The following is a 25,934-nucleotide window of genomic DNA, read 5'->3' as shown; positions in this document are numbered from 1 at the left end:
GAGATGAAGTCCACTCATCCTAAAGTTGCCAAGGTTGAGAAACACTGCTCTATAACATATGCCAGTGTTGTCCAAACTTGACCACTTTAAGATGAGTGGACTTCAACTCCCAGAATTCCCCATGGCTGGCTGGGGAATCCTGGGAGTTGAAGTCCACTCATCTTAAAGTGGCCAAGTTTGGACAACACTGGCAAATAAGAAGGCTAGATGTACAAACAGGATACATCATGGACCTGAAGACATACATGGGAAAAAAATTAGAATCTTTCTAAATGGGTCCATCACAAGATACCTCCTCCACTCCCATTTAGTTAACAAATGTTGGAGCGATAAGGAAGCAGCTTTCTGCAAACACACCGAGGGAGCTGACATGCAGACAGCACGTTCTCCACCAGAAGTTTCCACTGCCCTTGAGAAGCTCCCAAAGCTAAACAAGCTATCTTATCATCCCTCTCAATGGTCAGGCTGTCATATATTGAGAACTGAAGTTAGATTGCAGGAAGCTTCACTGAAAGTTTGCATATCTCAAGGGATATGTTTTACACATTGCTTATTTCTGGGAAACATGAATTTGCTTATGTCAGGGATGGTGCCCCAGGCCTCCTTAAATTGTTATTCAATCACAGCTACTATCACTTCTAACCCTTGACTATGCTGAACAGGGCTAATGAGACTTGGGAAGTCAACACATCTGGAAAGCCACTAGCTCATGATGCCTTGCCATAATTAGAACAGTAGCCGAGAACTTGAAAGGTGAATCTAATCCTTGTCCAATGATTTCCTCTTCCAATACCACTCCCTGGGCCGGTTTCATCTAGCCAAAGCTCTTTTGGTATTGCTTCACTTGGGAGAAAAATAGTTGGAGAGGGAATGACTGCAAGGGGAAAGTAGCAATTTTAATTTCACATCACCGTGAGTTCTTGTGAAATACAGCTGCATAGACATATAATAAATAAATGAATAAAATTAAGTAGTGGGCTTGATGGGCTCATCTGAAAATTGTGTTATCCAGTGTAAGCAGCCATCTTACAATAATGGCCATCTAGCTCAGGAATGTCTACTCTGGCTGGCAGGAATCATCCAGGTTTCAGGTAAAGATCTTCCATACCCTGGACTTAATTTGGGATATTCTGCGTGTAAAGCACCTGCCCCTTCTGGTTATTCCCGAATACTTTTGTGTGTGTGTGTGTGTGTGTCTGGGTTTAGCTCCATGGTGGCAATTTGGGAACACAAAGGATGGAACTGTAAATAATGGCAGCTTTTGCTTGCTTTCAAATACTCGCATAAGCCATGAAACAACAAGATAAATGATATTTTCATCATTGCCTGTCTTCCAAGCCAAAGCCCTGTGGCCACTACATCTAGTGCTCTCCTTTATGTGTCCCTATGGCGTTTCAGAAATATGTACAGAAGACTTCCTTCCTCCCACACAAAAGATGGGGGGCTGCTATTGCTTAAGTGCATTCCACACAGAATCAATTAATTCTGAATGTTCAATGAATCTCATGGTCTGTCATGGTAAGAAAAAGCAGCCCTCAATGATAAGGAGTCTTGATACCTTTCTAGAAGAGTTTCCTTTTCTTGAAAAAAGGAGTTATGTCTAGATGTGCAGCTGCTTTAATACCACTGAAACTAATGGCAGCCAAATAGCCTTACTTTTGAATGCAGTCTTTCTTGGCCAAGGTATCTCTTTTGCTTTCTATTATTAAAAGATTACTGGAATGGGATCCAGAATGTAGATAGCATTGGAGGTAAAACACTTAGGGAGGGTAGAAGAAGAGAAGTGAATCAAACAATTCATTTAAAAATAGTGCTTTTTATTATAAATTATTGAATGCTGTCTTTAATGTCCCTTGAATATAAATATAAATAGATGTGCAAAGTTTTCTTCCAAGTTTGATTTTTGGTGGAGTCTTCAAGCATGTCTAACAGCCTTCAAGGCTGAAGGGTAGAATCTTTATAAAAGACAGAATGATTTTTCTTAGGCAGGTCTGTAAACATTTCTTTCTGTAAAAACAAAACCACATCTGCCCTTCTAAAACCCTGATATGCAAAAATAAGATGAACCCACAAAATTTTGATTACAGTTTTTTATAAAAAAAAAAAAAAGTTAAATTAAATTAAAGAGTTCCAGGTAATTCTCTTGTTGCTACATTCCTGTACGGTTTTCAGTTATTCAGTGCAATTGAGGACCCAAACAAATCCACAACCTCTGCTATAAATGTAATGCCATTTTTTGATGAGCTAAAATTCCAAAAAGGAAGGCAAGAAATTAGCAGCCTGAGCAGAGAACTCAAGGTAGAATAAAAACTCAGGAGAAACAGCCAGATAATTTAACATTCAGTTTGATGTTCCAAAAGCAATGATGCAGTTTCAGAGAGTTATGTCCTTTGCCTGCATAATGGCCCAGAGTGTGAATGGTATTCTCCTCGTGGGATGTTCATTAATAGTCCATGGAGGATGTGGATTTCTTCTTAAGGCTTAGTCCCATGAATAAATGTTGTGGCAACAACCTCTGAGGAAGAGACTTGGGATGAAAGGAGATTTGTCCCTTCTGGAGGTTGTAAGAGGTAAAGATTAATAACAATATCCATAACAATAAAAATATTTTCCCCTTAAAACTGAGGAAAACGTTGATTTTCAGGCACTAGTTGGATTCCAGTGCATGTATTCCTTTGTCTGAAGAATGGTTTTGGTCAGAAGTCATTAGAGGTGGTCTGGTCCAGTGCAGAGCAGTCAGCTCTTTGTAAACGGTCCATTGGTTAAGGAGGTTTGCAAACCATTCCATCATGCCCATCCTAAGCCAGAGAGACAGTTTTATCAAGCAGCAACAGTCTGTTCCATAGTCCAACAGCATCAGTCGCTTGCACAAATCACCCCTTGGCAAGTTATCCAGCACAAGCAATAGCAAGAGAGTTTCTGTGCTGGGCAGACATTCCGAGGCTACTCTGTGTGCTGGCCCCCTGCCCCTTTCATAATCCACATGCTAGGAAAAAAAGTGTGATTTTTGCCCTGGATTCTCTAGCTTCATCCTTTCCCCGTTCTGCTCTTGTGCTTGTGTCACGGGCTAATCCTGCTGAAAAAGCCCCTTAGAAAGGCGCGTCATACTGGTCCAGGAAGTCTTTGATGGGGGCGGGAAGCTGGGTCCTCTTCTCATAAGAATCCAAGTGTCCATTGACTGTCTTGCGACACAAATGTTGTAGGGTGGAGACGCTGGAGGAGAGGGGACGGCTCAACACCAGTGGGATCTTCTCTCCACCTGAGTAGATGTAGTAGGCACGTTTAGGGTGTGATGCCTCCCCTGGTTGTTGCTCAGGGAGGGGCATGTAGTGATGAACGAGTTTGAGAACACAGTCAAAGCGGGGCACAGGTTGGCTGCTGTGCGGGTCACTCTGGAGTGAGAAGCTGCCTCCTTCACACTGGATCCGCAAGTTTTTGGTGCCTGACTCAGTCTTGACGCTCAGAGTGAAGAAGTGGCGCTGGTCTGAGCTGTCACGGATGAGGAAGGTGCCGATGGGTTCAGAGCTCAGGAGCAGGTTGGCCTGGCCACCTGTCACCGTGCTCCAGTAGAAGCCGCTCTCTTGCAGCTTGCGCACAGCATTCACCACCAGCTGATACTCGCTCTTGGAGCTGAATGTCTTGAGGCGCAGGCTGGTGTCCAGCGGGTGGCTCATCCCGGCACTGGGGAACTTGCTGTGGGTGACCATGGCGCAGGGAGCCAGCTTTGCAAGTAATCTGGGCTGCTGCCAAGCGCAGCGGCTGCTAGGATGGGTACCTGTGAACGGAGCGGAGAAAGTGTTCAAGACAAAGAGCATCTCAACAGCCCTTTCACCCTGCAGGCCCAACCCACTGCCTCTTCCCCGTCATTCAGGACTGCAACTCTACTCTCCTACAGTACTGCCAAGAGTTCCCCCAGTTTGGTCGCTGCCTCTTGGGCCAAATGCTACGCCAGACGGCATCCCTCCCCGCCGGTCCCCGCGTCCCCGGGAGTAACTACCCTGCCTCGCCTCCGGGCGCACGCAACCCATCCCTCCCTCCCTCTCGCTGGGTCCGGGCTCCCTTTGCCGCCTCTCGCGGTGAGCTCCAGGCGCCCCAGGAGCACCCCCCGCCTTCAGCAGCCCAGCCACCGGCCGGTCAGCCGTTTCCCAGAGATCGGAACGGGGTCGGCGGTTACCTGGGGGGCGAGAAAGGAGTCGAGGGGAGCCCAAGCGGCTGGCAGCGCGCGGCTGCTGGCGAGGCAGAGCGAAGAGCAGTCCGCTCCGGCGCGCTCGGCGTGTCCTACTTTACAAAGCCGCCGGAGCCCCTATCGGAGGCTTTTATAGAGCATCCGCCGGCTCCGCCTTCTGGTTCCTGGAACTCAGCTTCTGCCGGGAGGGCGAGCGCGTCCCAGGCAGCCAGCCAGCCAGCCAGCCAGGCAGCGGCCAGCCCATTCCGGGCAGCGAGGCCTCCCTTCCCCTCCCCCGCTCCCTCCCTGTCCTAGCCGCTTCTCGGCCCGCCGCGCTCGCTCGAGGGAACCAGCGGGAGGGCCGGAGTCACGTCGCTCCCTTGGCGAGGAAGACCTGCGGCTCGCGGGCGGAGGCGGCCGCCTTTCCCTCTGAGGGGCGATCTTAGGGGAGGCGCGAGCGGAGGACTTCCACGCGCGGCGCGGCGCTCTTTTCCAGTGGCCGGGCAAGAAGCCCTTTCCCGGGAAAAGAGGTTGGGAAAGAGCGTCAGAGAGACGTGGCGGCCTTGGGCGGCGTGCAGGTGGTCAAGCAAACTCGCGTGTCGCCTCAAATTCCTTCATTCCTAATGCGGTTCTGTGGCTCTTCCAGTCACTGTTTTGCATTTCTTCGAAAACAGCCATCTTTTCAAAGTTCGGTTTCCCTCCCCCCTCCGCCAGTTCCTCTTTCATATTCTACTACTGTAACGATACGTGAGAACCCGCGTGGATGACCACGCTAGAGGGCGCCCTTCCTGGGATGTGGGAGGGACGTTTACTGGCATGGGGAACACGGAAAGGGCTTCTCAGGTCACCCGAGTGGCACAGCTCAACGTTTCCTTTTGAGAAGTTCGTGTTTGGCAAATAATGCCATTCTGATGGTCTGGGGAGAGGTTTCGTTTGAGCCTCATAAGTAGGGCTCTGCGACGAAGGGATCACAAAGCATTTGCCAGTACGCAATGCTGAATTGTCCATATTTGCATACCTGCTAGCTACCCAGAATGTCAGCAGCCCCATATTATGTACTGGACTGCTGATGGTCCAAGGAGCTCCCATAGCAAATGGAGAAATAGGATTTGTTATCAGCTGTTTGGGGCCTCTATGGGTTGAAGGGGCAGGAGGAAATCAACACTGTGGGGTAAAACCTGTGAATACAAAATCTGCTTCCAGATCAGACTTTTAGCAGAGATTGCTGTGCTTTGTTGGTGGAATTTTACTGAGCTCCACATGACTTCTTCCAAACCCTTCTTTTCTTCTATTGCTTTTTTAAAAATAATCAAAAATGGAATTAGCTGCCCAGTGTCCTTTGGTTGGTAGCAGTAAGGGCCATCTATCTGGAAGTGCCCCTTGTAACTCCTGAGTCTCATGCACTTTTTCCACAGCCTAGCTGGAAGAAAATCTTCTCCCTCTTATTAACTCAGGTACCTACAAAGCTACCACAGAAATGTGTTGGCATTTGTCGGGAGAGCTAAAACATCCATGAAGCAGCCTGGGAAACCCTCTTATTGCACTTATGTCAGTCCAAAGGCATTTCCCAATCTCTGAGGAGATGGATGACAGAAATCTAAATATAAATGTTTAAAAGCGTTTGCTTTGCTGAAGGTGTCCCTCCCTCCAACTTCAGCATTTCGTAGTGTTTGGCTGAATGCCTTTAGACTAGGGAAAGGTTTGGTGTTTCATTGTCCAGTGCATTCTTAGTTGTTATTCCCCCCCCCCACCGCTGCCCAAGGACAACATTCCATCCTATCCTTACTTGCCCTTTCCAGAAGAGCTGCAGGGAAGAGAAACATTGGGAACCAGAAGAACAAGAACCCGTCCTCCTCCTTTGTCTTAATTTGGTGCCTCAGGGCTCAGGGAAACAGGTCAGGTTACTGAATGAACCAATGACTGGATGTGCTGCCGCCACAACTCTTAAGGGAAGGAGTTGGTTTTGCAAGAAAACAGAAGATTGAGGAAGCCTTCTGAGTAAAATTATGGGCTCCAATTGTGGCTCAACTCCTGACATTTTGCTAGGACGTAAGAAATGTGATGTGCAGGCTGGAACAGCCCCATAGTGTGCAGAGTGGAGGAATGCAGAGTGGAGGAAATAGAAAGCCTTTTGTATAGTGATTGTGTAAGGCACACTTTATGCAACCATTGTGTATTTTGCAGCTGGAATGACATTTTCCCATAATAAGCATGTAAAAAGTGATGTGCATATACAACCCTAAATGCTCAGAAGGGATGGGTGCACTATGAATACTGGCTGGCTGAAATTTCTCAGAACATTTTGTGTGTGTGCATGTGTGTGTGTGTGCACTTGCATCATAGATGTTGCTGCAGAAAATATTATTTCATATAAAAGATGAAACAGTAACATTTAGGGCCTTATTTAAAGAATCCATAACCCAGTAAATTTACAGTGGTTACTTATTTATGCATGAGATCCAGATTCTTCACACTGGCAGCATTCAGAGTAATTCAAAAATGATTTCGAAGAAGTGATTTGGATCTCTTGTGAGCACAAGGCAACCTCTCTCTCTGCTATTAACTGAAGCAGCCATCTTTTTTTTTTTTTCCAGGTTGCTATGGAACCTGAAAAAAGATGCTGCTGTTTTAAGGAACTGACTCATTAAAGTTAACACAACTCTTAAAGCAACCACAACTTCCCCCCCAGGCTTTGAAAGACAAGCTGCATTAATAAATAACAGGTGCCGGGCTTGCAAGAGGTCCAAAGCACCTCTTCCAAATAATTTTTGAAGAGTGCACAGCTCTGCTAAGAATGCAGTGAAAGCAATGGTTGTATGAGTTTGCATTACTTATGTATTAGTGTGATTGAAGTAGTAGCAAATAGTATAGAGTATACATCCTGTGTTAATTTATTCAAGCTCTATTTTTTTATTTACATTTTAATTTATCTATGCTCTTTTCAGTGTGTTATGGCAGCTTTGGAGAGTTCAAACAATACTTGTTTGAAAAGTAAACTGAACAAGCTACTCAATTTCCACACTATATTGCCATTTCAGGAACAAAGTGATTATGTGGGTGTGTGTGTATAAATAAAAACTCCCCTGCAGGCTGCATTCAAGGCAGTACTGACATGTTCATCATCATAATCATTATTAATAGTGATAAGTTGTGAACCACAAAATGGTTACTAGAAATGGATCAAATAAAGTGCTAAAGTACAAATGTGTACATATTATATTATATTATATTATATTATATTATTATTATAATGTCACTTCTGTTTCTTATGTAAGGTGTGTCTGGCAGGGAAAAAAAAAAGTCAAACTGGTGCCCCCATCTTCCCTATCTCTCAGTGTTTAATACTGGCTAGCCTGCGAGATCAGTCTGCATAATTTTATGTCAGAGGTGAGTTCTTGGCAGATCTTCCTACTATGCCTGAATGTTATAGCCTCAGAACTCCAGTGTAAGTCTCCTTTATCTCTTTTCCCAGCGAGAGATGATCACAGAGATAGTAAGTCTGAGGTTGGGAACAAGCAGTGTCTGTATGTGCTGCAACACAGGGAGGGAGGGAGTGAGTTTTCCTTGCCCCAGAGCAGCTGCCATAAGTAGCCAGGAACAAACACGAGCAAGCAGTTCTGGGAAGTGAAGCTGCAATAGCAGCTGCTCCAAAAGGCAAACAATAAGATGCTGCCCAGAGTCTTTTCCTGGAGTAGAAGCAGAGGGCAGAAACGGGGGGAAATCATACCGGGTGCTGTTAAGAAAAGGAATGAAAGAAGTCTAGTGTTCTGGTGCTTGTTTTAAATAAATAAAACAGAGCTGAACAGGAAGGCTGGAATCTTAATCCTAGATGGTGGCAACTAGGTGCTGAGGTACTGAAGCAGACATATTAGGGCTAACTGATTTGGGTTACAAAAATCCAGACTACCACTTAATGACAATAAAGAGTTTGAGTTTTTCACATATCTCTTTGCTGCCATATAATGGTCATCTAGATTTCTGCACTGTGGTTCTGGTATCCCTGATCGTGGCAGATGATGTCTGAGTTGCATCCCATCTGGACATTTACTGTGCACACTGCCAAAGCCCCTGCATGAATTCAGAAAACTAAGCATTGCTGCTTTAATGGGGCTTAGTCCCATATCAGACCACATATGGTATGAATTGGATTTTCTGATTTATTTTTTATGTTAAAAGGCTATGCATAGAGGTGGTATAGGAGAGAACCTGATGTCCTTCCCCATTCTATTTCCCCCATTTTGTTTACTCTTCTGAAACTGCTCTAGTTCCAGTAGACTACTCATGTCATGCCTGCTTTAGCCTTTGCACACCAAATTGTGTATAGGAGAAAGAGTGTTTTGTGTAGCATGCCTTATCTCTACACCTCCTTTTGGGTGATCAGTAGGTTTACACCTGAAGAGAAGGAATTAGTGTGCCTGTTACTACTTGGACAAAACACATTGTCATAGATGAACTAACAACAGGTGCTTCCACATCACCAGCATTTCTAACTCAAAAATAAGTTTGAAACTGACCTATTATTGTTTTCACTTCTGCCAAACCAGCCTTGAAATGCAGAGAAGGCATGAAGAATACCATAGACCAATAATTACTTACACTCTTTCCTTCCATCTGATCAGCTGTCTCTCCTCCCCCTGGTCATCAGCAATCAGGAGAATAAAAATCCTCTCATACCCATTCCACAAGAAAAGGAGGTAAAATAAAATCCTATCACACATGCTTTTTAATACATGGACTTGTCTAGTGGTTTGCAAAACATTTTGAGAGGCTACCTAAATGGGAAGCTGTGTGACAAGATTCATGATAAACAATGAAAACAAAACCATTACAATCCTCCAACTTCTTCCCAGCTACCTTGCCACCATTCCTCTGCTGCATTTAAACACCTCTTTGAGTTGTGGAGATGAAATTATATGTGCTGGCTATTTTGCAAGCGCACACATTTCCCAAAAGTTTGACCCTGGCTGTATGTTGCTATGATGGCTGGATGGTTGTGGGGGGAGATAACTTATAAATAATAAACACAGGAAGAGATAACTTCCAAAAACAGGAACAAAAACTCCTCTGTGTCTTAAGCCAGGAGGCAGAGTGAGGCAAGAGTTCCTGATAATGGAAAAACAAACCATCTAGGTCTGCATTGCCACAGCAATTGAAAGTAAGAAGCCAGCTTTGCAGTGGTTGCAAATACACTAGATTAGCATTGAGGGATCAAGCAGGTAGGAGCCTATCCCGAAGTGGTGCAAAACACTGTCATAAGAGATGTTCAAAATGTCACAGTTTCATATGCACATTTTATATTTTCCCTGATTCTTCCTGCCATAAAAGTTTATGAACCAGTGTCTGTCATCATAGATATCAATTTCTAATCCACCACAAGGAATATGATGAAGGATTTGGCATCAAGGATTGCCTTCACTTGTATTTGGTCAATGTGTCCAAATATCTTGCTGTAGGATAAAGGTATCAATCCTTGTGCTATCCTTTATCATTGTTTTACCAGGGAGGCTACATCTTTAGAATGTAAGTCTCCTTTTTTCCCCCCTCCTCTGACCTTTGGCAGAGGATATGAAGAAGTAAATCCAGTCCCACGGTCAGATCCCTAGCTTAGGTTATTATCCATCAGTTTTCACCAGCTACTTGAGCTCTCTCTTTCTAGCCATATTTGATCCTAAATTAATTTATTTACAAGTTACATTGGGAAGGCAGATCACTATGGTAAGCCACTTCTCTATTACTGTCATAATCATGAAATCAACAGGAGTGAAGTTCAATTCGGGGGAGACTTTACATTTATCTTTTCTGCTGCTTTCAATTTAGGGAATGTGTTATCAGATTAACAGATTAGCCAGGTCAATCCTACTACATACTCCAGGCTAAGTCCTTAATTTATCTCCTTTTACACATTCCTTTAAAACTGAGTAGCTCTAAAATTTCTCTTTTCTCATTCAGGTGATGGAAGTGATGATAGTAAAGAAGAAGACCAAGGGAAAAGGAGAAAGAACACTGTTTTGCTAATGTGCACTTCTTGCTACTTAATGTAGCACCAGTTACACTGGTTTCCTGATGTTGAAACTGTTTGTGGAAGGCATGCCAATACTGTATTTTCAAACAGGAGTTAGATAATTTATGATACTGAGTACTAACCAACAATTTGCAGTAATGTACAGTAAGGAAATGCAAATTAAAGTAGTGTAAATACTGTAAGGAAGATAATCAGAGATATATGAATAAAAAGATTGAGGAATCCAGCCAGCCCACTGGAAAACCAGTGTGGAATTTTCTTTAAGTATCATCCTGCTTTATAACTACCTTAGGTATATCTGCACTCAGGCAAAAAAACTTCCAAAAGTGATTTTTTAAAGTAGTCAAACATCATTATCATCTAGCTACACTGAACATTCTCATAGTCCCCGGAAAGACACAGCATTAGTTAAATGGAAACGTCTTCAAGATACCAAATGGGTTGACATATGCCACTAAGCCCAAAACAGACATGCTGTGTAATGACTTGTGTCACAATGTATGAACTCGGCCACTGAATTTTATTCAAATTTGAACTGCGTTCCAGGACAGTACTCATATTCAGAAGAACCCAAGAGAATCCTGTGGCACTTCAAGCATAACTACATTCATTGTGGCAGGATTATTTATCAGTTGCATCTTAGTCAGATGCACTACTCTGTGCTATTTCAGACTGCTGCAGCAGCAGAACTAGGAACACTCTGGAAAGGGCTGAAGTAGTAACTGGCAGAGCAGGATGATGTGAGTATATAAAAATAGATATACAGTCAGGTCCAGAAATATTGGGACATCAACACAATTCTAACAACTTTGGCTCTATACACCACCACAATGGATTTGGAATGAAACAAACACAATGTGCCTTAACTGCAGATGTCAGCTTTAATTTGAGGGTATGTACATCCAACTCAGGTGAACGGTGTAGGAATTACAACAGTTTGCATATGTGCCTCCCACTTGTTAAGGGACCAAAAGTAATGGGACAATTGGCTTCTCAGCTGTTCCATGGCCAGGTGTGTGATATCCCCTCAGTACCCCAATTACAATGTGCAGATAAAAGGCCCAGAGTTCATTTCAAGTGTGCTATTTGCATTTGGAATCTGTTGCTGTCAACTCTCAAGATGAGATCCAAAGAGCTGTCACTATCAGTGAAGCAAGCCATCATTAGGCTGAAGAAACAAAACAAACCCATCAGAGAGATAGCAAGAACATTAGGGGTGGCGAAAACAACTGTTTGGAACATTCTCAAAAAGAAGGAACGCACCGGTGAGCTCAGCAACACCAAAAGACCCGGGAGACAACGGAAAACAACTGTGGTGGATGACCGAAGAATTCGTTCCCTGGTGAAGAAAACACCCTTCACAACAGTTGGCCAGATCAAGAACGCTCTCCAGGAGGTAGGTGTCTGTGTGTCACAGTCAACAATCAAAAGAAGACTTCACCAGAGTGAATATAGAGGGTTCACCACAAGATGTGAACCATTGGTGAGCCTCAAAAACAGGAAGGCCAGATTAGAGTTTGCCAAACGACATCTAAAAAAGCCTTCACAGTTCTGGAACAACATCCTATGGACAGATGAGACCAAGATCAACTTGTACCAGAGTGATGGGAAGAGAAGAGTATGGAGAAGGAAAGGAACTGCTCATGATCCTAAGCATACCACCTCATCAGTGAAGCGTGGTGGTAGTGTCATGGCGTGGGCATGTATGGCTGCCAATGGAACTGGTTCTCTTGTATTTATTGATGATGTGACTGCTGACAAAAGCAGCAGGATGAATTCTGCAGTGTTTCGGGCAATATTATCTGCTCACATTCAGCCAAATGCTGCAGAACTCATTGGACGGCGCTTCACAGTACAGATGGACAATGACCCAAAGCATACTGCAAAAGCAACCAAAGAGTTTATGAAGGGACAGAAGTGGAATGTTATGCAATGGCCAAGTCAATCACCTGACCTGAATCCCATTGAGCATGCATTTCACTTGCTGAAGACAAAACTGAAGGGAAAATGCCCCAAGAACGAGCAGGAACTGAAGACAGTTGCAGTAGAGGCCTGGCAGAGCATCACCAGGGATGAAACCCAGCGTCTGGTGATGTCTATGCGTTCCAGGCTTCAGGCTGTGATTAACTGCAACGGATTTGCAACCAAGTATTAGAAAGGGAAAGTTTGATTTATGATTATTATTCTGTCCCATTACTTTTGGTCCCTTAACAAGTGGGAGGCACATATGCAAACTGTTGTAATTCCTACACCGTTCACCTGAGTTGGATGTACATACCCTCAAATTAAAGCTGACAGTCGGCAGTTAAAGCACATTGTGTTTGTTTCATTCCAAATCCATTGTGGTGGTGTATAGAGCCAAAGATGTTAGAATTGTGTCGATGTCCCAATATTTCTGGACTTGACTGTATATATATATATATATATTTGTATGGATGTAATTGGCATGGTGGAAAGAGTGCCTGAGTTAGATTTAGATGAGCAGGATTAAGACCTCTCATGTTATGTTGCATTGCGCAACTCTGAAAGTTAGACATGAGGACTAATGCTGGGGTGGTTCTTTTGGAGAAACATTCCATTCCAAGGGCATCCCATCAGATGTTCACAGAGTGTGAAGCTTCCCTGGATGGTCTCCTCTCCCAATACACAACATCAAGAAGCACATTGGAAATGGAAAGAAAAATAAGCTAAATTCTAGAGGAACTTCTGCCAGTCAGCCATGCTATAGGTTTGCTGAGATCCCTTCTCTAAGTACTAAAGACTTGTACACCTTCTTAAGCTTCAAAATCCAATGAGAGGAAGCAGAGAAACGTATTAGCCATGCCCCATGGCAACAGCAAGATTCTGTTCCAAAAATTCAAGCCAGGCTACTGGAGGCTTGGAAACTAAGTTGTTTATTTCAAAACTCCACACAGTCAGCACCCTCCCACCCCTGCCTCCATAGCTGAGCTGGTGTTGGTTGGGCAAGGCTCATGTCCTACATGTGAGTCAGTTCACAGTTCACCAAATAGATAAACTGATACCAAATTTTGGTACAACGAGGCATGCATTATTTCCCCCTCATTATCCAGTGCTGCCAGCCTTCTGCTGTGTTCATGGTTTTTCACATGAAGGGAACAGCCTTAAGATCCTTCTTGTAAAGTCAGGGCAGAGAACACTCAAAAGACAAATGCAAAGCATGTCTAGATCAGTGTTTCTCAACCTTGGCGGCTTTAAGCTGTGTGGACTTCAACTCCCAGAATTCCCCAGCCAGCCATGCTGGGGAATTCCCCATGCTGGCTAGGGGAATCTTGCAAAAGGGAGGAACAAAGAAATGATTGTCTTAAAGAAATGATTAGCACTGATTTGCAAAAATAATATTAGAATACAAACTACATTTTTTTGATATTTTCAGGTAAGGTAACTTTTTCAATAGTTTGCACAGAGAGAACAGTACAATGGAGCACAAAGTTAAGCACTTTTAGGTATGTGATGTTTAAATCTAACTGAAATTAATGTGTTTAAAAAAAAAAAACAGGCTTGTTCTCTGACATTTTTTTTTCTTCATGTCATAAACTCTGCCAAGAAAACTGCTACTTCTATTATGATACGTCAGGATAAACAGTCTCTCTTATTATAGGCCAGATCCATTCTTACAGCTTAGCACCAAGGTAGCAAAATTTGGTGACAACATGACAATTTTTGCCATGCAGTTTTTTGTGTTTTTAAAATAAATTAAGCCTTAAAAAAGCATAATGCTACCCCAGTTTCCTCAAAATAACCCTGCCCAAATGTCAGTTCTAGACTGCAGGCTCTTGTTGTGAGGAACAGCAACTGTTTGCTTCACTATGGTTTGTAATATAAACCACAATTGACTGTGTTCATATATAGTGCTAAGCCATAATTCATGGCTTATAAACCACAATGGCTGAGTTCACAGAACAGACAAAACCAAACTCATACAAACTTAACTATGATTTAGCACAAGATGTGAGCCCAGTTAATGTATCTATTTTCTAGGTAACAGCCATCACATCTTGAGTTAATTCCACAGGTTTACTACATGTAAAGAATTAGTTTATTTGTTCTGCTACTTTCATCATTTATTGGATTATGTCACATTCCAGTATTCTGAAAGAGGGAGAGAAAAAAATTATCCTTGTTCCACACTATACTTTAGACCTCCACTACGTTTCCTTTCTTGTCTTTTTTTCCTAAACTAATTCTCCCTCAACCATTGTAGCCATTCCGCAAAGATTACTTACTCCAATCCTGTAGTGATTCTGATTATCTACACTTTTTCCAGTTGTAAAATCAATTCTCCTAATGAAGCCCTGCATGGAATTTGTTTTTTTACATCACAATAGATATACACGGAGTTGCCATTTTAACTCAGCTGCCTACACCATAGAAAAATCTGGTTAATCACTGCTAGCTCAGGGCAAACATATATGCTCAGGAGGATTGTAAACTTTTTGGATTTCCTAATTTGCTTGACACTACCTATATGCCCTTTTGCCTCAGGAATCCCACCATGCGATGTTGAGAAATCACAAGCAAAGCATGTGTTTTCATAAAAAGCAAAGTTGTTCCTTTTAGGAATAACTTTATAAACACCCAGCCCTGTGTAGAATATGAGGAACCAAATATAGTTTCATAAAGTTTTTACATTTTGGCACTGTTCTAAAAATACACTATTGTTAAGGACTTGCCTAAGACAAAAGTGATAGGCAATGTCAGTCTCTTCCAAAGGTTCTGTTGCTATTCCAGCTGTGCTCACCTCTGCTTCTGAGACTGTTACACGTAAGTGCAGCATACTCAGCCAGTTGGGGAATGCATGTTCTGTCACCAAGACATACACCAGCTGGAAGTCTGTTTTGTCACAGCAGTGACAGCTTGCTCTCCCTAACAGCAAAATCCGTGTGGTGATTTGTTCTCCTACAGTGAAAGCTGGGTTTTATGAGACAAAGCCTCCCCCAACCACAACTGGAACAGTTAACTGATATGAGATTGCAGCCTGGCTTCCCAACTGAAAAGTTTCTCAAGGGAATGAGCTTGAAGCATACTAAGGAGATCTTAGGGGAACAGGTTATTAACCTTTGCTTTCTCTTTAGTTAACCTCTAGGTTCAACTGAAAGAGAGAGCTAAACTGAGTTAATCCATTTATTTACTATCTTCTGTTTTAAGAAATCTTTTGGTCAGGTTACTTATTAACCTAGATAACTGTTCTTGTCTTTTATAGTCTTTTATAAGGAGGAAATTCCTCATGTTAACCCCAAATAATGGCATTTTAAAATAAATATTTGAAAAGCAGTACTTTATAAATAATACAGAGAAAATTTGCTTTTAAAGTAGGTAGATTTAAGAAACATACAGTAGATTGCAATGCTAATTTCTGCTATTGCTTTGAAAGTTCTATTCTGGAGAAATGAAAACATCAAAAGTGCTCTGTATACATCCTTAGTCCGCACTCAGGCTGAATGGAAAATTCTCCCAACTGCATTTTAATGCCCAGCTGCCAGATGTGAAAGCCACAATGGGAAAATGAAAGGGCACGTTCCTTAAAAAGAATGTCATTGGTTTTTGTCAACTGCCCATGGGCATACAGCAGACAGATATTTTGAGAAATGAAGGGCATTTGGGAATTTTCAATGGTTTGAATAATAGACATTCTGCCCATAACAGTCCCAAGTCAGGATTTCCTGCCTTTCTTTGATCTGACAGGAGATAGAGACATTAAAGTCCCAAGCTCAGAAGTTGACTGAAGAGAGAGAAGAACAAGATCTGGTTTCAGCAGGAAAAAAAAAATCTTTGACTTGCACTCTACAAAAGATCTAATTTGTTTGAGAAGTGATTTGGAGATTAGTAGTAGTAGTAGTAGTAATCTTTATTGTCATTGTACTTCTCGTACAACGAAATTAAATGCCACCCCAGTGCAGCTTTAAAAATATAAAAACTATCGAACACATAAGACATATAAGACACATAAAACACATAAAACACACCTTCACATTCTATTCACCATTGCACAACCCCTGATGCTGCATTAATATTGCACTATACAGTAGAGTTCAGTATAGTAAATTGCAAAGGCTCTGACAGCTGTTGGAGACTGTGGGTGAAACCTTTCTTTCTTTCCAAAAATGAAAGGTTTTCTATTGCTTGGTGCTGGGAAAGCAGTTGAAGTTCTCTAAATAACTATTGAACTATTTCAGGGTAAATGGAAACTCAAGCTATTGCACAGTACAGAAACAGTATATCTTGCTGCTATAACTTTGTTTGAAAGTTGTGATCCTGAGATTGCTTATGTAGAAGGAAGTTGGCCATGGGATGACCAACTGTTTGGGACTCATTTTTACCTGGTATGAGAGAGAGCCAAATTATGCACAGAATAGAGGGAAGGCTTTCACACTTTATTTCTGTACAGAAGCAAAGAGGCACGCTTTGGACCAAAATCCAAATCGAGTGCCCAAAGGGGCATTGTCCAAAGGTTTTTATACATTTCACTAAGCAGATAACATTCATCACAATTCGTATTGGCTAAAACAAATCCATGGGTGTATTACATCATGCACATGCATACTACGACTATGTACCCCATAATAAACCATGAGGGGGGCTCATTAGCATCTTATGTTTACTCCTAGGGGTGTGTTTTTTACTATTATAATAAGGCAAAGAGTACTATAGTTCAACTTTTAACTAGTCACGTATCAGATCAAACCAGAACAAGCTGGAGTGACACAGGAACTCCCTAATACGCAAACACAAACAGCTCCCAATACACAAAACAGCCTTAATCAGGGCCCACAATATGGAGTCCCTGGTGCTCTCTGAGGTTGGTTGTTTGCTTGCAGATGTTTCATTATCCAACTATGTAACTTCATCAATGTGAGTGCAGTTTGCTCCCTGTTTATATACAATAGCTTGCCCTGCCAGTGTTGATAGGGGTGTAGTTTTCTCCTTGGTAGTTCCTTCACTAGGGTATTGTTTTCTGTTTGTTTGCCTGGTGGTAGTCCCTGCTTATCTGGATGTTGGCTGCTGGAGAGGATGTGTTCTAGTCTTTTTATTTCCTTCTTAGCTTTTTTATTGGCTTTTGAATGTTGTGTAAACATGGTTCATTTCTATGTGTCTATTGTTGGCTGACTTGTCTGAATGCCAAGCTTCCAGGAATCCCCTAGCATTTTTGGATTTAGCTTGGTCTAATATGCTGACAGTTTCCCAGCTGAAACCAGGGTTGATACTGTCTATGTGTTGTGAAATTAAGGAGTTTTCATCGTGTCTTCTGACTGCTAGTTGGTGTTCATGGATGTGCTCTGCTAGTCTTCTGCCTGTCTTTCCTACATAGTGGCTGTTATAGTCCTTATACTGTATGTTGTAGATGACGCCTGTTTTTTCTTCTTGGGCTACTGGGTCTTTAATATATTGGAACATATATCTGAAGACACCTGCATAGGATCAACTTACTGTATTAGGAACATATATGCTTATTAATTGAAGCTACTTCTGGTCCTCAGTCTATTTGCATAGCAACTTAAATGCACCTATTGTGAGGGAATAGCAAGTATAATTTCAATAGGATTTCTCTAATTTTTCCCTCTTTGCCTCTGACTGAATATACTGAAGAAAGAAAAAAAAATGTGCCTGGAACCTGACTTCCTTACATTGTTTCTCCTGGACATTGTTTTTGGCATCTTAGTGGCATTGGTAGATTTTATTACAGTACTGTCTAGTATACTTAGATCTGAAAAAGAAATCTAAATCTACAACTTGCAATTTCTTGAATCAAGTGACAAGATCTAGGCTTTTCATCTCTGAAATCAATTTGTTTATACATTTTATGCATAGTCTCTGAAGAATAAGTTTCACTGAATCACTGAGATTTGTAGGAATAAGTAGAAAGTTTACCATAGAGTTGATAAGAGTGCCTAGATTCTCTTGTACATTATAGATGCGCAAATGGGCATCATCATAATAGTAAGATTTTTTTAATAAGTTCAAGACATGAATTGTATAAAACTTTTCCATATATAGTAAACAGGATCATAGAATGGTAGGATTAAAAAGGGGCTTGGAGATCAACAGTCCATTATCCTATCAAGTGCTAACTTTGCTGTGCTGACTTATGGTCATCAGATAATATGATATCAACACTGGGATACGACGTGTTGCAGGAATGATATGGATATTCCAATAGAAGAGAATATATGTAGCTCAGGATTGATGATGATGTGCTGATGGTGTTATCTAGTTGGGTAATTAAACGTTGGCAAGCAATCAACCAAGCTCAGAGAGCACCAAGGACTCCACATATGGAAATTAGGCAACAAGTAGTTCACCTCCTGGCTCATCTTTAGAGTTAAGAGGCCTACTTGAGAGGAAGAGGCATGGTGATCCTGATAGTTGCCTGAATGGAGATGGTGGCAACAGCAATTGCCTCTGTGCTTTCTACAGTGACATGGGTGGGCTGCCCAGAAGCAAAAGGAGGAGCCAACAATGGCAGTTGTAATCTTGGAAGGTGCCATCATTAGAAAAAGGTGTGGGGGAAAGAGAGGGAGCAGGAGCAGTCTCTTTATTGCAGTTGCTGGAGATTTGCAAGAGAAAGAAGAGGAAGGTAGTACTGGTTGCCATAGTAGCAGCTACAATGGCAGGGGGAACTATATGGGCATCCTGGGCTATCCTAAGGCCTGCTACTTCCATTGCATCAGGATGAATATTGTCTGAAAGTCTCTGAGAAGCTGAGAACTGGTGGTGCAGCTGGCCTGGATATGCCGTGTTTCTGGACAGGTGGAGGTTTTAGTAAAAAATGGACCTCAGTTCTCATGAACCAAACAGAACTGGCAAGATATCACCCCTGATGTGATCAATGGAAAAAGTAGTGTGTATGTATGGGCTTTTCCTATTGCTTTTTATATCAAATGAATAATCAATCCTATGCTTGGAAACAAGGGCCACTGAATTTAATAGATCTCATTTCTGGTAAGCATGGACAGAATTTTAGAATTCAATTGGACTTACTAGAATGATTGCAGTCCTCTGCCCATTTCTTGGGAATAAGCTGAATATAACTTGAATTACAGGAAGTCCTCTGGTTATGGCAGTTGGGTTTGGAATTTCCATTGCTAAGCAATGCAGTTCTAAAGCAAGAAGTCACATGACCACATCACTTAGTGACAACAATCCCACAGTCCCGGTTGCCATTATAACCCCAGGACTGTGCGGGTCGTTAAGTGGGAAGAGGCGGGAGTCCCAGGCAAGCAGGCCAGCAGATGCTGCAGGCAGGCACTCTGGAGTGCACATACTGGGCAGGCGCTACAGAGTGCAGGCAGGTGAAAAAGCGGTGAGAGCTGCTAGCTTCCCCATTGACTTTGCTTGTGGGAAGCCAGCCAGGAACACTGGAAATTGTGATCATGTGACAGCAGCTTGCTGTGATGTCATATTGTGAGCAGGGCACTGAGTGCCTGGATTGCAATCACACAATCATTGGGGACACTGCAACAGCTCCAACTTCATGGACTGGTTGTAAGTCCCTCTTGTTCAGAGCTATTGTAACTTTGAATGATTGCTGAATGAGTGGTCATAACTCAAGGAGTACTTGTAGTTCCAAAAGCATGCAGTACACATTTCATCATTTTTTGTCATCACCATTTATACTGGACCCTGATAACATGTTCAAACAATGGCAACCTACGCCTTGTCATAACCTTCTACTTTAGAATTGCCAAATGATAAATCTAAGATACTGCTTCTATTTAATATTTCCACAGCCACAGAAGAGGATAGTACAGGGCTTTGTGGTTCTCCTAGCTTTCTAAGTGATTCTGTCCTACTTTCATTTCTTAATGCTTAACACCAAGATTAAATGCAATTCCTATCTTCTAAATGTTTTGGACTACAAGTCTCATTTATTACGCTGGCTGGGGCTGATGGACATTCAACACCTGGTTTTCTATCACTGCTATATTCTATGCATTTTTAGGAATAAGCACAACTGAATTCAGTGGGAATGACTATGAATTAAAAAAACTGATTGTTAATGCTGTTTTTCCTATCCTGTTTGAATCATAGTTAACGTGGTAAGACAAAAACCTTAACCATTTTGCTTAGTTTTCATTTCCCTCTGCACTATCAAGTTACAGGAACTCAACATCTGTAATAATACTCAGATAAGATCTTAGAAATATACAATATAGCACAACCCTAGACATTTTTTTTTGCAGGGCCAAGTTTCACTATACTCAGTAGAGATTAGGCTAGGGATATCAGATCTGGGCTGTAAAAATCCGGACAACCCTTAGATTGTCCCAAAGAGTTAGTTGCCTTTGAATTTCCCGATTTCTGCAACCCAGGTTAAGTATGCTGATTAGTCCCTCGTTAGTTGCAGAGATACGAGCTTGAAATAAAAGCCAATACCAGCACGTGTTAGATTTATATCCTGTCTTTCTTCCGGGAATTCAAGGAGGCGGTGTCAGGTAGGTTGGGCTGACAGAGTGTGAATGAGCGAGCGGGTGGGTGATTTGAACTTGGGTCTCCTCGCTGCCAGTCCAACACCTCGAGATCTGCCTAGAGCGGCTGGCTCTTTTATAGTATTATTTATTTTTATATCTATATTTCAAATTTCGATACCGCCCATCTCAGGAAAAAGTGACTCTGGCCGGTTCACAATAAAACAACAATAAATATTAGTTAAAATACAATAAAAACAATATAAAAATACAGTAAAAATAGAATAAAACTAAGCACATTAGTATTAGTACCGCTACTACTCCGTGACTTTATAAATAAACCCAAAACGAGCAGGAGGCGATTACGACGGACAGCCAGGAACCAACCATAACAACACTCAGGTCGGCTGTGCTGCGCTTTGCCACAGCCTTTCATCTCCACAACCGGAAGCGGAACCGGCAGAGCAGCTGGGGTTCAGCATCCGGAAACGGAAATAGCCGGGTTTCCATGGCGGCGGTGGTCGCCGCGGCTCCCGCGCTCTGGCGTCGGCTGCTGGATTGTTTACCCCGCGGGAGGCCTGCTCTGGCGGCGTTCTTTGGCAGGCTCTCGGACCGCCTGAGCCGAGGCCGCGAAAGCAGCGCTCGCAGGTGAGGAGGAGCGGCCGAAGTCTGCGCAGGCGGCGCTGGATCTTCACGATTCTGCGGACCGCTCTCGAGGAGTCTCCCTCTTGCACGCTCATAATTCACCGGGGGTTGGGGGCTGTCCTGGCTTGGCTTGGGCTCAGTAGGGAAAAATACTCGTGGGAACTAATACAATGGAAATCTACAGTAGGCATCATCGGAAAGGACCTTCCTGGCCACCACATTCTCCAACTGTAGGATTGCAGCTTCTGTGTTCTCTAACATGGGCTCTGTCGCTGTCGTGGTAGCAGCTGTAGTTTTGTCGTTTGGAGCATTCTGGATAGTTGGATGAAGCTGATCTGAAGCAGCGATAGTGGTGGGGTTGACTAGCAGGAGAAACAATTGTTTCAAGTGAATAAGAGGAGAATAAGGACTGGATTTCCAAACAGATTTGTGCAGGTGCTTGACTGTGTTTTATTAACACATTTAGCCTTGATTAACTTAACCAAGACTTTCTAAACCCGTGGGGGGGGGGGGGTAGGCTGTACAACACACTGAACTGTTAACTTGTTACCAGGACTGGTTTGCTTAATGTACTGTGCTAAAATGTGTTTGCCTAGTTTGTGGCAGCACTTTGCTGATCTCTTTGTGGCCCTGGAACTCTTCCAACAGGACTGTTGAAAACTGATGGCATCATTCCTTCATGGTGAGGTGGGAAGTACAAATGTAGTGTAAAACCTAACATTGGAACATCACAGTTAAAAAGACAACTCTCCAAACTTCTGCCAAAATCGTCCCATCTGTATTTTTCAATTTGTTTTGGATTTTTTTCCTAAATATCTTGTACAACTTTAGACTTAAAAAAAATTTTTTTTTCTCAGGATTATTTTATTCTTCTTTTGCTTATGTATTAATACTTGAAGTAAATTGGTCAAATTATTTATTAAAAAATGGATTCAGAATATAGTCAAAGTTTGATAAATACTTGCCATATCAATTTGCCTTAGTTCCTAGCTTGAATATTCTGAGTGTGCTCTATACTTAAATGTTTACAGCACTTCTGACACACAGAAACCTTTTTTATGAGAACACCCAATGTCTTCCTTTATATGAACTTGGGGGAAAGAAGCAAGAAGATGCTGAAGATAAGGCTGAAAGACATGGGCTTTACTACCTCCCCTGAACCTCAAAAAGTAAGCTTGTAGATTCCAGAAAAATTAAAAAGTCAAGTCCATGCTGGTTCTGCCCTAGAGAGGCAGCTCCTGGAAGCTTGCAGCCAGAGTAAGCAAACAGGGAAAATTAACTTCAAATTTAATGAAGTTTGACTAGGAGTGTTGGTAGGTAAGGCAGGGATGAAGCATTATTGTGAGCTCCAAAATACATGCAGTAATTGCCTTTCTATCTGAAGAGGACATAAACAGCATCTGCTGCAAGTGCAAACTTTTTCCCTTATTAGGGAAGGGACATGAGAAAGTTGCTACACTGAAATGCATTAAGGAAGATGATAGGCTCCTGGTCAGAAGAGCTGAACTCTCCCAGAGGGGCAGAGAAATAGAACAAAAGAACAGGGGTGAAAAATCCTTTGACATGGAAGGTGGTGACCCAAAGAACCAAAAGGTTCAGGAGGCACTCAGTGTCAGTGAAACTAAGAACTGGTAGTAAACTGTCCCTTTAGAGGAAGATTGACAGCCCCCTGAGCAAGCCATGCTAAAAACATTGTAGAAGACACTTGGCCCCCCATTGATCAAAGAAGCCCAAGAACTACTTTGAGAAAGAAGAGGCATGTCATGGTATTGGCTGATTCCTTGCTATGGGGAAGCTGTATGCAGACTTGCTGTGATGTTGTGTGAGGTGTGTTGATTTCCAGGTGCCTATATACAGAACATGATGGAGAAGTTACCAAGATTACTGCAATCCATTGAAAATGTCCATATTGTTTCTTTTTGATTCATGTGGGGACAAATGGTACAGCCAAAAGAGTTTTTGAATCTCTGGACAGGAAGGTGAAGGTAGTCTCCAGAAGCTATAGAAACTCTTTCGGGCTAAAAATCAGAATGAGATATCAAAAACAACAAAAAGGTTTTTTTGAGGGTTATGTTGGAAATGAAAGCCTAAGAGGATACAAGTCCATGTCAGCCCTATCAGGTAGAACAGACTAAGAAACAGGACCGTGTAGATCTAAGCTATTTTTATTAGAACAGCTGTAGGAACAGAATCTTGTAAGTCTGAATGTATCTTTCCTCCCTTTTTCATTTTCATGAGAATTGGGGCCAGGGGGACTGTCATAGGGGGGTTGTCTGAGATGTTTTTGCAATTACTTCTTTGGCCTGGGCTCAGCTTTCATTTATCTGATTGGTGCCCTAGTAATGGATCTTCCCTCTGTTCTTCAAGGCCATCCTCTTTATCCACTACAGTCCATTGCAAGGTGAAAGTGATGAATTATTAATTGGTGATTGTGAGATGGCAAAAGTTCTTCACTCCTATTTTGTGTTTGTCTTCTCTCATAAGGGAGATAGAGCCCTAGCTGGTCATACCACTGGGGGAGCAAGGGAACTGAGCTAAAGTTAGGCAAGGAGGTTAAGGTAATACTTAGTCCTTATCAAAAAGGAGCAGAAGGAGGGTGCAGGGAACTACACATCTGTCAGCTTGACACTTAAAGTACAGTGGGCAAGAACAGGTATGTTTGTGCATACTAGTATAGCTTGTTATCAATAATGGGTACCAACATGGGTATGTTACAAACAATTCATGCTAATCTAACCATATCTCCTTTGATAGAGTTACTAGCTCAGTGGATCAGTGGAAAGCTACAGACAGTGTACCTGGACCTCAGCAAAGTCTTTGACAGAGTACCTCATGTTTTTGCTTAATAAAATAGCAAAATATGGGTTAGATGATACTGCTGGTAAATGGACACGCAATTGGCTGAATGACCACATCATTAATGGCTCCATTTGAGCTTGGATGGAAGTGTGGAGTGGAGTGCTAAAGGGCTGTGTCCTGGGCCCTTTGCTGTTCAATATTTTTATCAATGACTTGGATGAGGGAGTCGAGGGGCCACTTGTAGATGATGCAAAACTAGAACTGGTGGCCAATACTTTATATAGGAGAGAGAAGGTTCAAAAAGACCTAGACAGGAACAATTAATTGAGATGCATAGCTTGGAATTTAAGGGGGTTAGATGTGGGAGACCTGGCTTGGTAGTAATACATGCGAAAGGGATGTGGATGTCCTTGTTGACCGCAAGTTGAATGCAGTATGAGCCAAGAATGTGATGCAGATGCTAATAAGGAGGTACATTTAAAAGGAGTATAGAGCCCAGATCATAGGAAGCATTTCTTTCACGCTACTTTGCCCTAATTGGACCCCCTTGGGAGTATTGTATCCAGTTTAGGGCATTGCAGTTCAAAGAGGACGGCAAGAATGTAGAGCAAGTACAGAGGAAGACTACCAAAATGGTGATGGGTCTGAAAACAAAGCCCTGTGAGGAACAGCTAAAGAATCTGGATAGGTTTAGCCTACAAAAAGGTCAACTGAGGGGGGGTATGTAGCAGCTTTCATATATTTGAAGGGTTGTTGCATCAAAGGAGAGGTAGACTTACTTTCTTTGCCCTAGAGGGCAGGACCAGAACCATTGAGTTTAAAATGCAAGGAAGAAGGTTCAATTTAAATATCAGGAGGAAGTATCTGTCTGTCCTTCTTGTTTGTCAGTGAAACAGCTGCCACATGAAGTAGTGAATTTTCCTTTGCCAGAGGTCTTCCAAGAAGTATATCATCTGTCAGTGCTAGTAGATTCTGCACTGAGTGGGCACAGAGGGTTAGACTAGATAACTTCTAAGACACCTTCTAACTCTACAATTCTGTGATTTTTGAAGGGTGGTTTTTAAGATCCCCATTTAATAGTGTGTCCAGGTGATGCTGGTGAGAACAAATTTATTTCTTGTATATTATTTTATTGTAGTTTCTATAAAGGAGGCAGTAAACATTTTTGCACCAAGGATAACCTGATAATATCTTCTTGGTTTTTATTTGGATTATTCAAATATCAGTGTAATGTTAACAGTACTTAAGTGTTGAGCTTCCTCATAACTTCATGGATATGTCCAAGTATTTTCTGCAATATAGAAGTGATTTCCACTGCCTTTTTCCAGGATGTTTTCTCAGCACCTCAGTCCAGCCTAATTTCTGCTAAGCTTTTTAAAATCAGACAAGGTTGGCTCTGTACAGCCACATAGTTTGGATTGTTAGTACCTAATCTTTAATAATAGCAAGTTCATATATATAGGTATTCTCAAATAGGTCTTATGTTTATGTTATGATCATTTGACAAATACATTCTAATGACAAATCCCCTTCCTCCCACATTACTAATAAGTATTAATTCTCAGTATTAATTAAAGTTTCAGTAAGTTTTGAATTAAATGATCTAGAATGATTTCAGTTATGTATACAGGTAGTCCTCAACCACAATTGGGATCGGAACTTCCATCACTAAGCAATGCAGTCATTAAATGAGTTGTGCTTGATTTTATGACCTTTTTGCCATGATCATTAAGCGAATCACCATGGTTGTTAAGCAAATCACATGGTCATTAAGCGAATCTGGCTTTCCCCATTGACTTTGCTTGTCGAAAGCCTTCTGGGAAGGTTGCAAATGGCAATCACGTGACACCGGGATGCTGCAACCATTGTAAATACATGC

At 42.2% G+C, this 25,934-nt stretch overlaps 2 protein-coding genes across 3 annotated transcripts in view; one reads left to right on the top strand and one right to left on the bottom strand.

The window, feature by feature from the left end:
* Positions 1-2,096: 2,096 nt before the first annotated feature.
* On the bottom strand, positions 2,097-4,316 carry SOCS3 (suppressor of cytokine signaling 3). Its single transcript, XM_088138414.1, has 2 exons — positions 4,175-4,316; positions 2,097-3,775 (listed from the first exon to the last, which is right to left on the bottom strand). The coding sequence occupies exon 2, from the start codon at positions 3,705-3,707 to the stop codon at positions 3,090-3,092; it is 618 nt and encodes a 205-aa protein (XP_087994540.1). The 5' UTR covers positions 3,708-3,775; positions 4,175-4,316; the 3' UTR covers positions 2,097-3,089.
* A 16,783-nt stretch (positions 4,317-21,099) lies between these two features.
* PGS1 (phosphatidylglycerophosphate synthase 1) overlaps positions 21,100-25,934 on the top strand; it is a 44,698-nt gene continuing 39,863 nt past the window's right edge. For both annotated transcript variants that reach the window (XM_025166832.2, XM_007428501.4), the window contains exon 1: positions 21,100-21,259. In XM_025166832.2, coding sequence (XP_025022600.2) covers positions 21,120-21,259 — 140 coding nt within the window. In that variant the 5' untranslated portion in view covers positions 21,100-21,119. The remainder of the gene's footprint in view (positions 21,260-25,934) is intronic.

Source organism: Python bivittatus, unplaced genomic scaffold (assembly GCF_059951505.1).
Source record: "Python bivittatus isolate LINGU-HERP-01145 unplaced genomic scaffold, Pbiv_v1 ctg000220_np1212, whole genome shotgun sequence".
In the NCBI taxonomy this organism is placed as follows: domain Eukaryota; kingdom Metazoa; phylum Chordata; class Lepidosauria; order Squamata; family Pythonidae; genus Python; species Python bivittatus.
This window is presented reverse-complemented; position numbering and strand designations above follow the sequence as displayed.

Excerpts from the sequence above, each read along its gene's own strand:
- SOCS3 (XM_088138414.1), bottom strand. The coding sequence starts at position 3,707 with ATGGTCACCCACAGCAAGTTCCCCAGTGCCGGGATGAGCCACCCGCTG.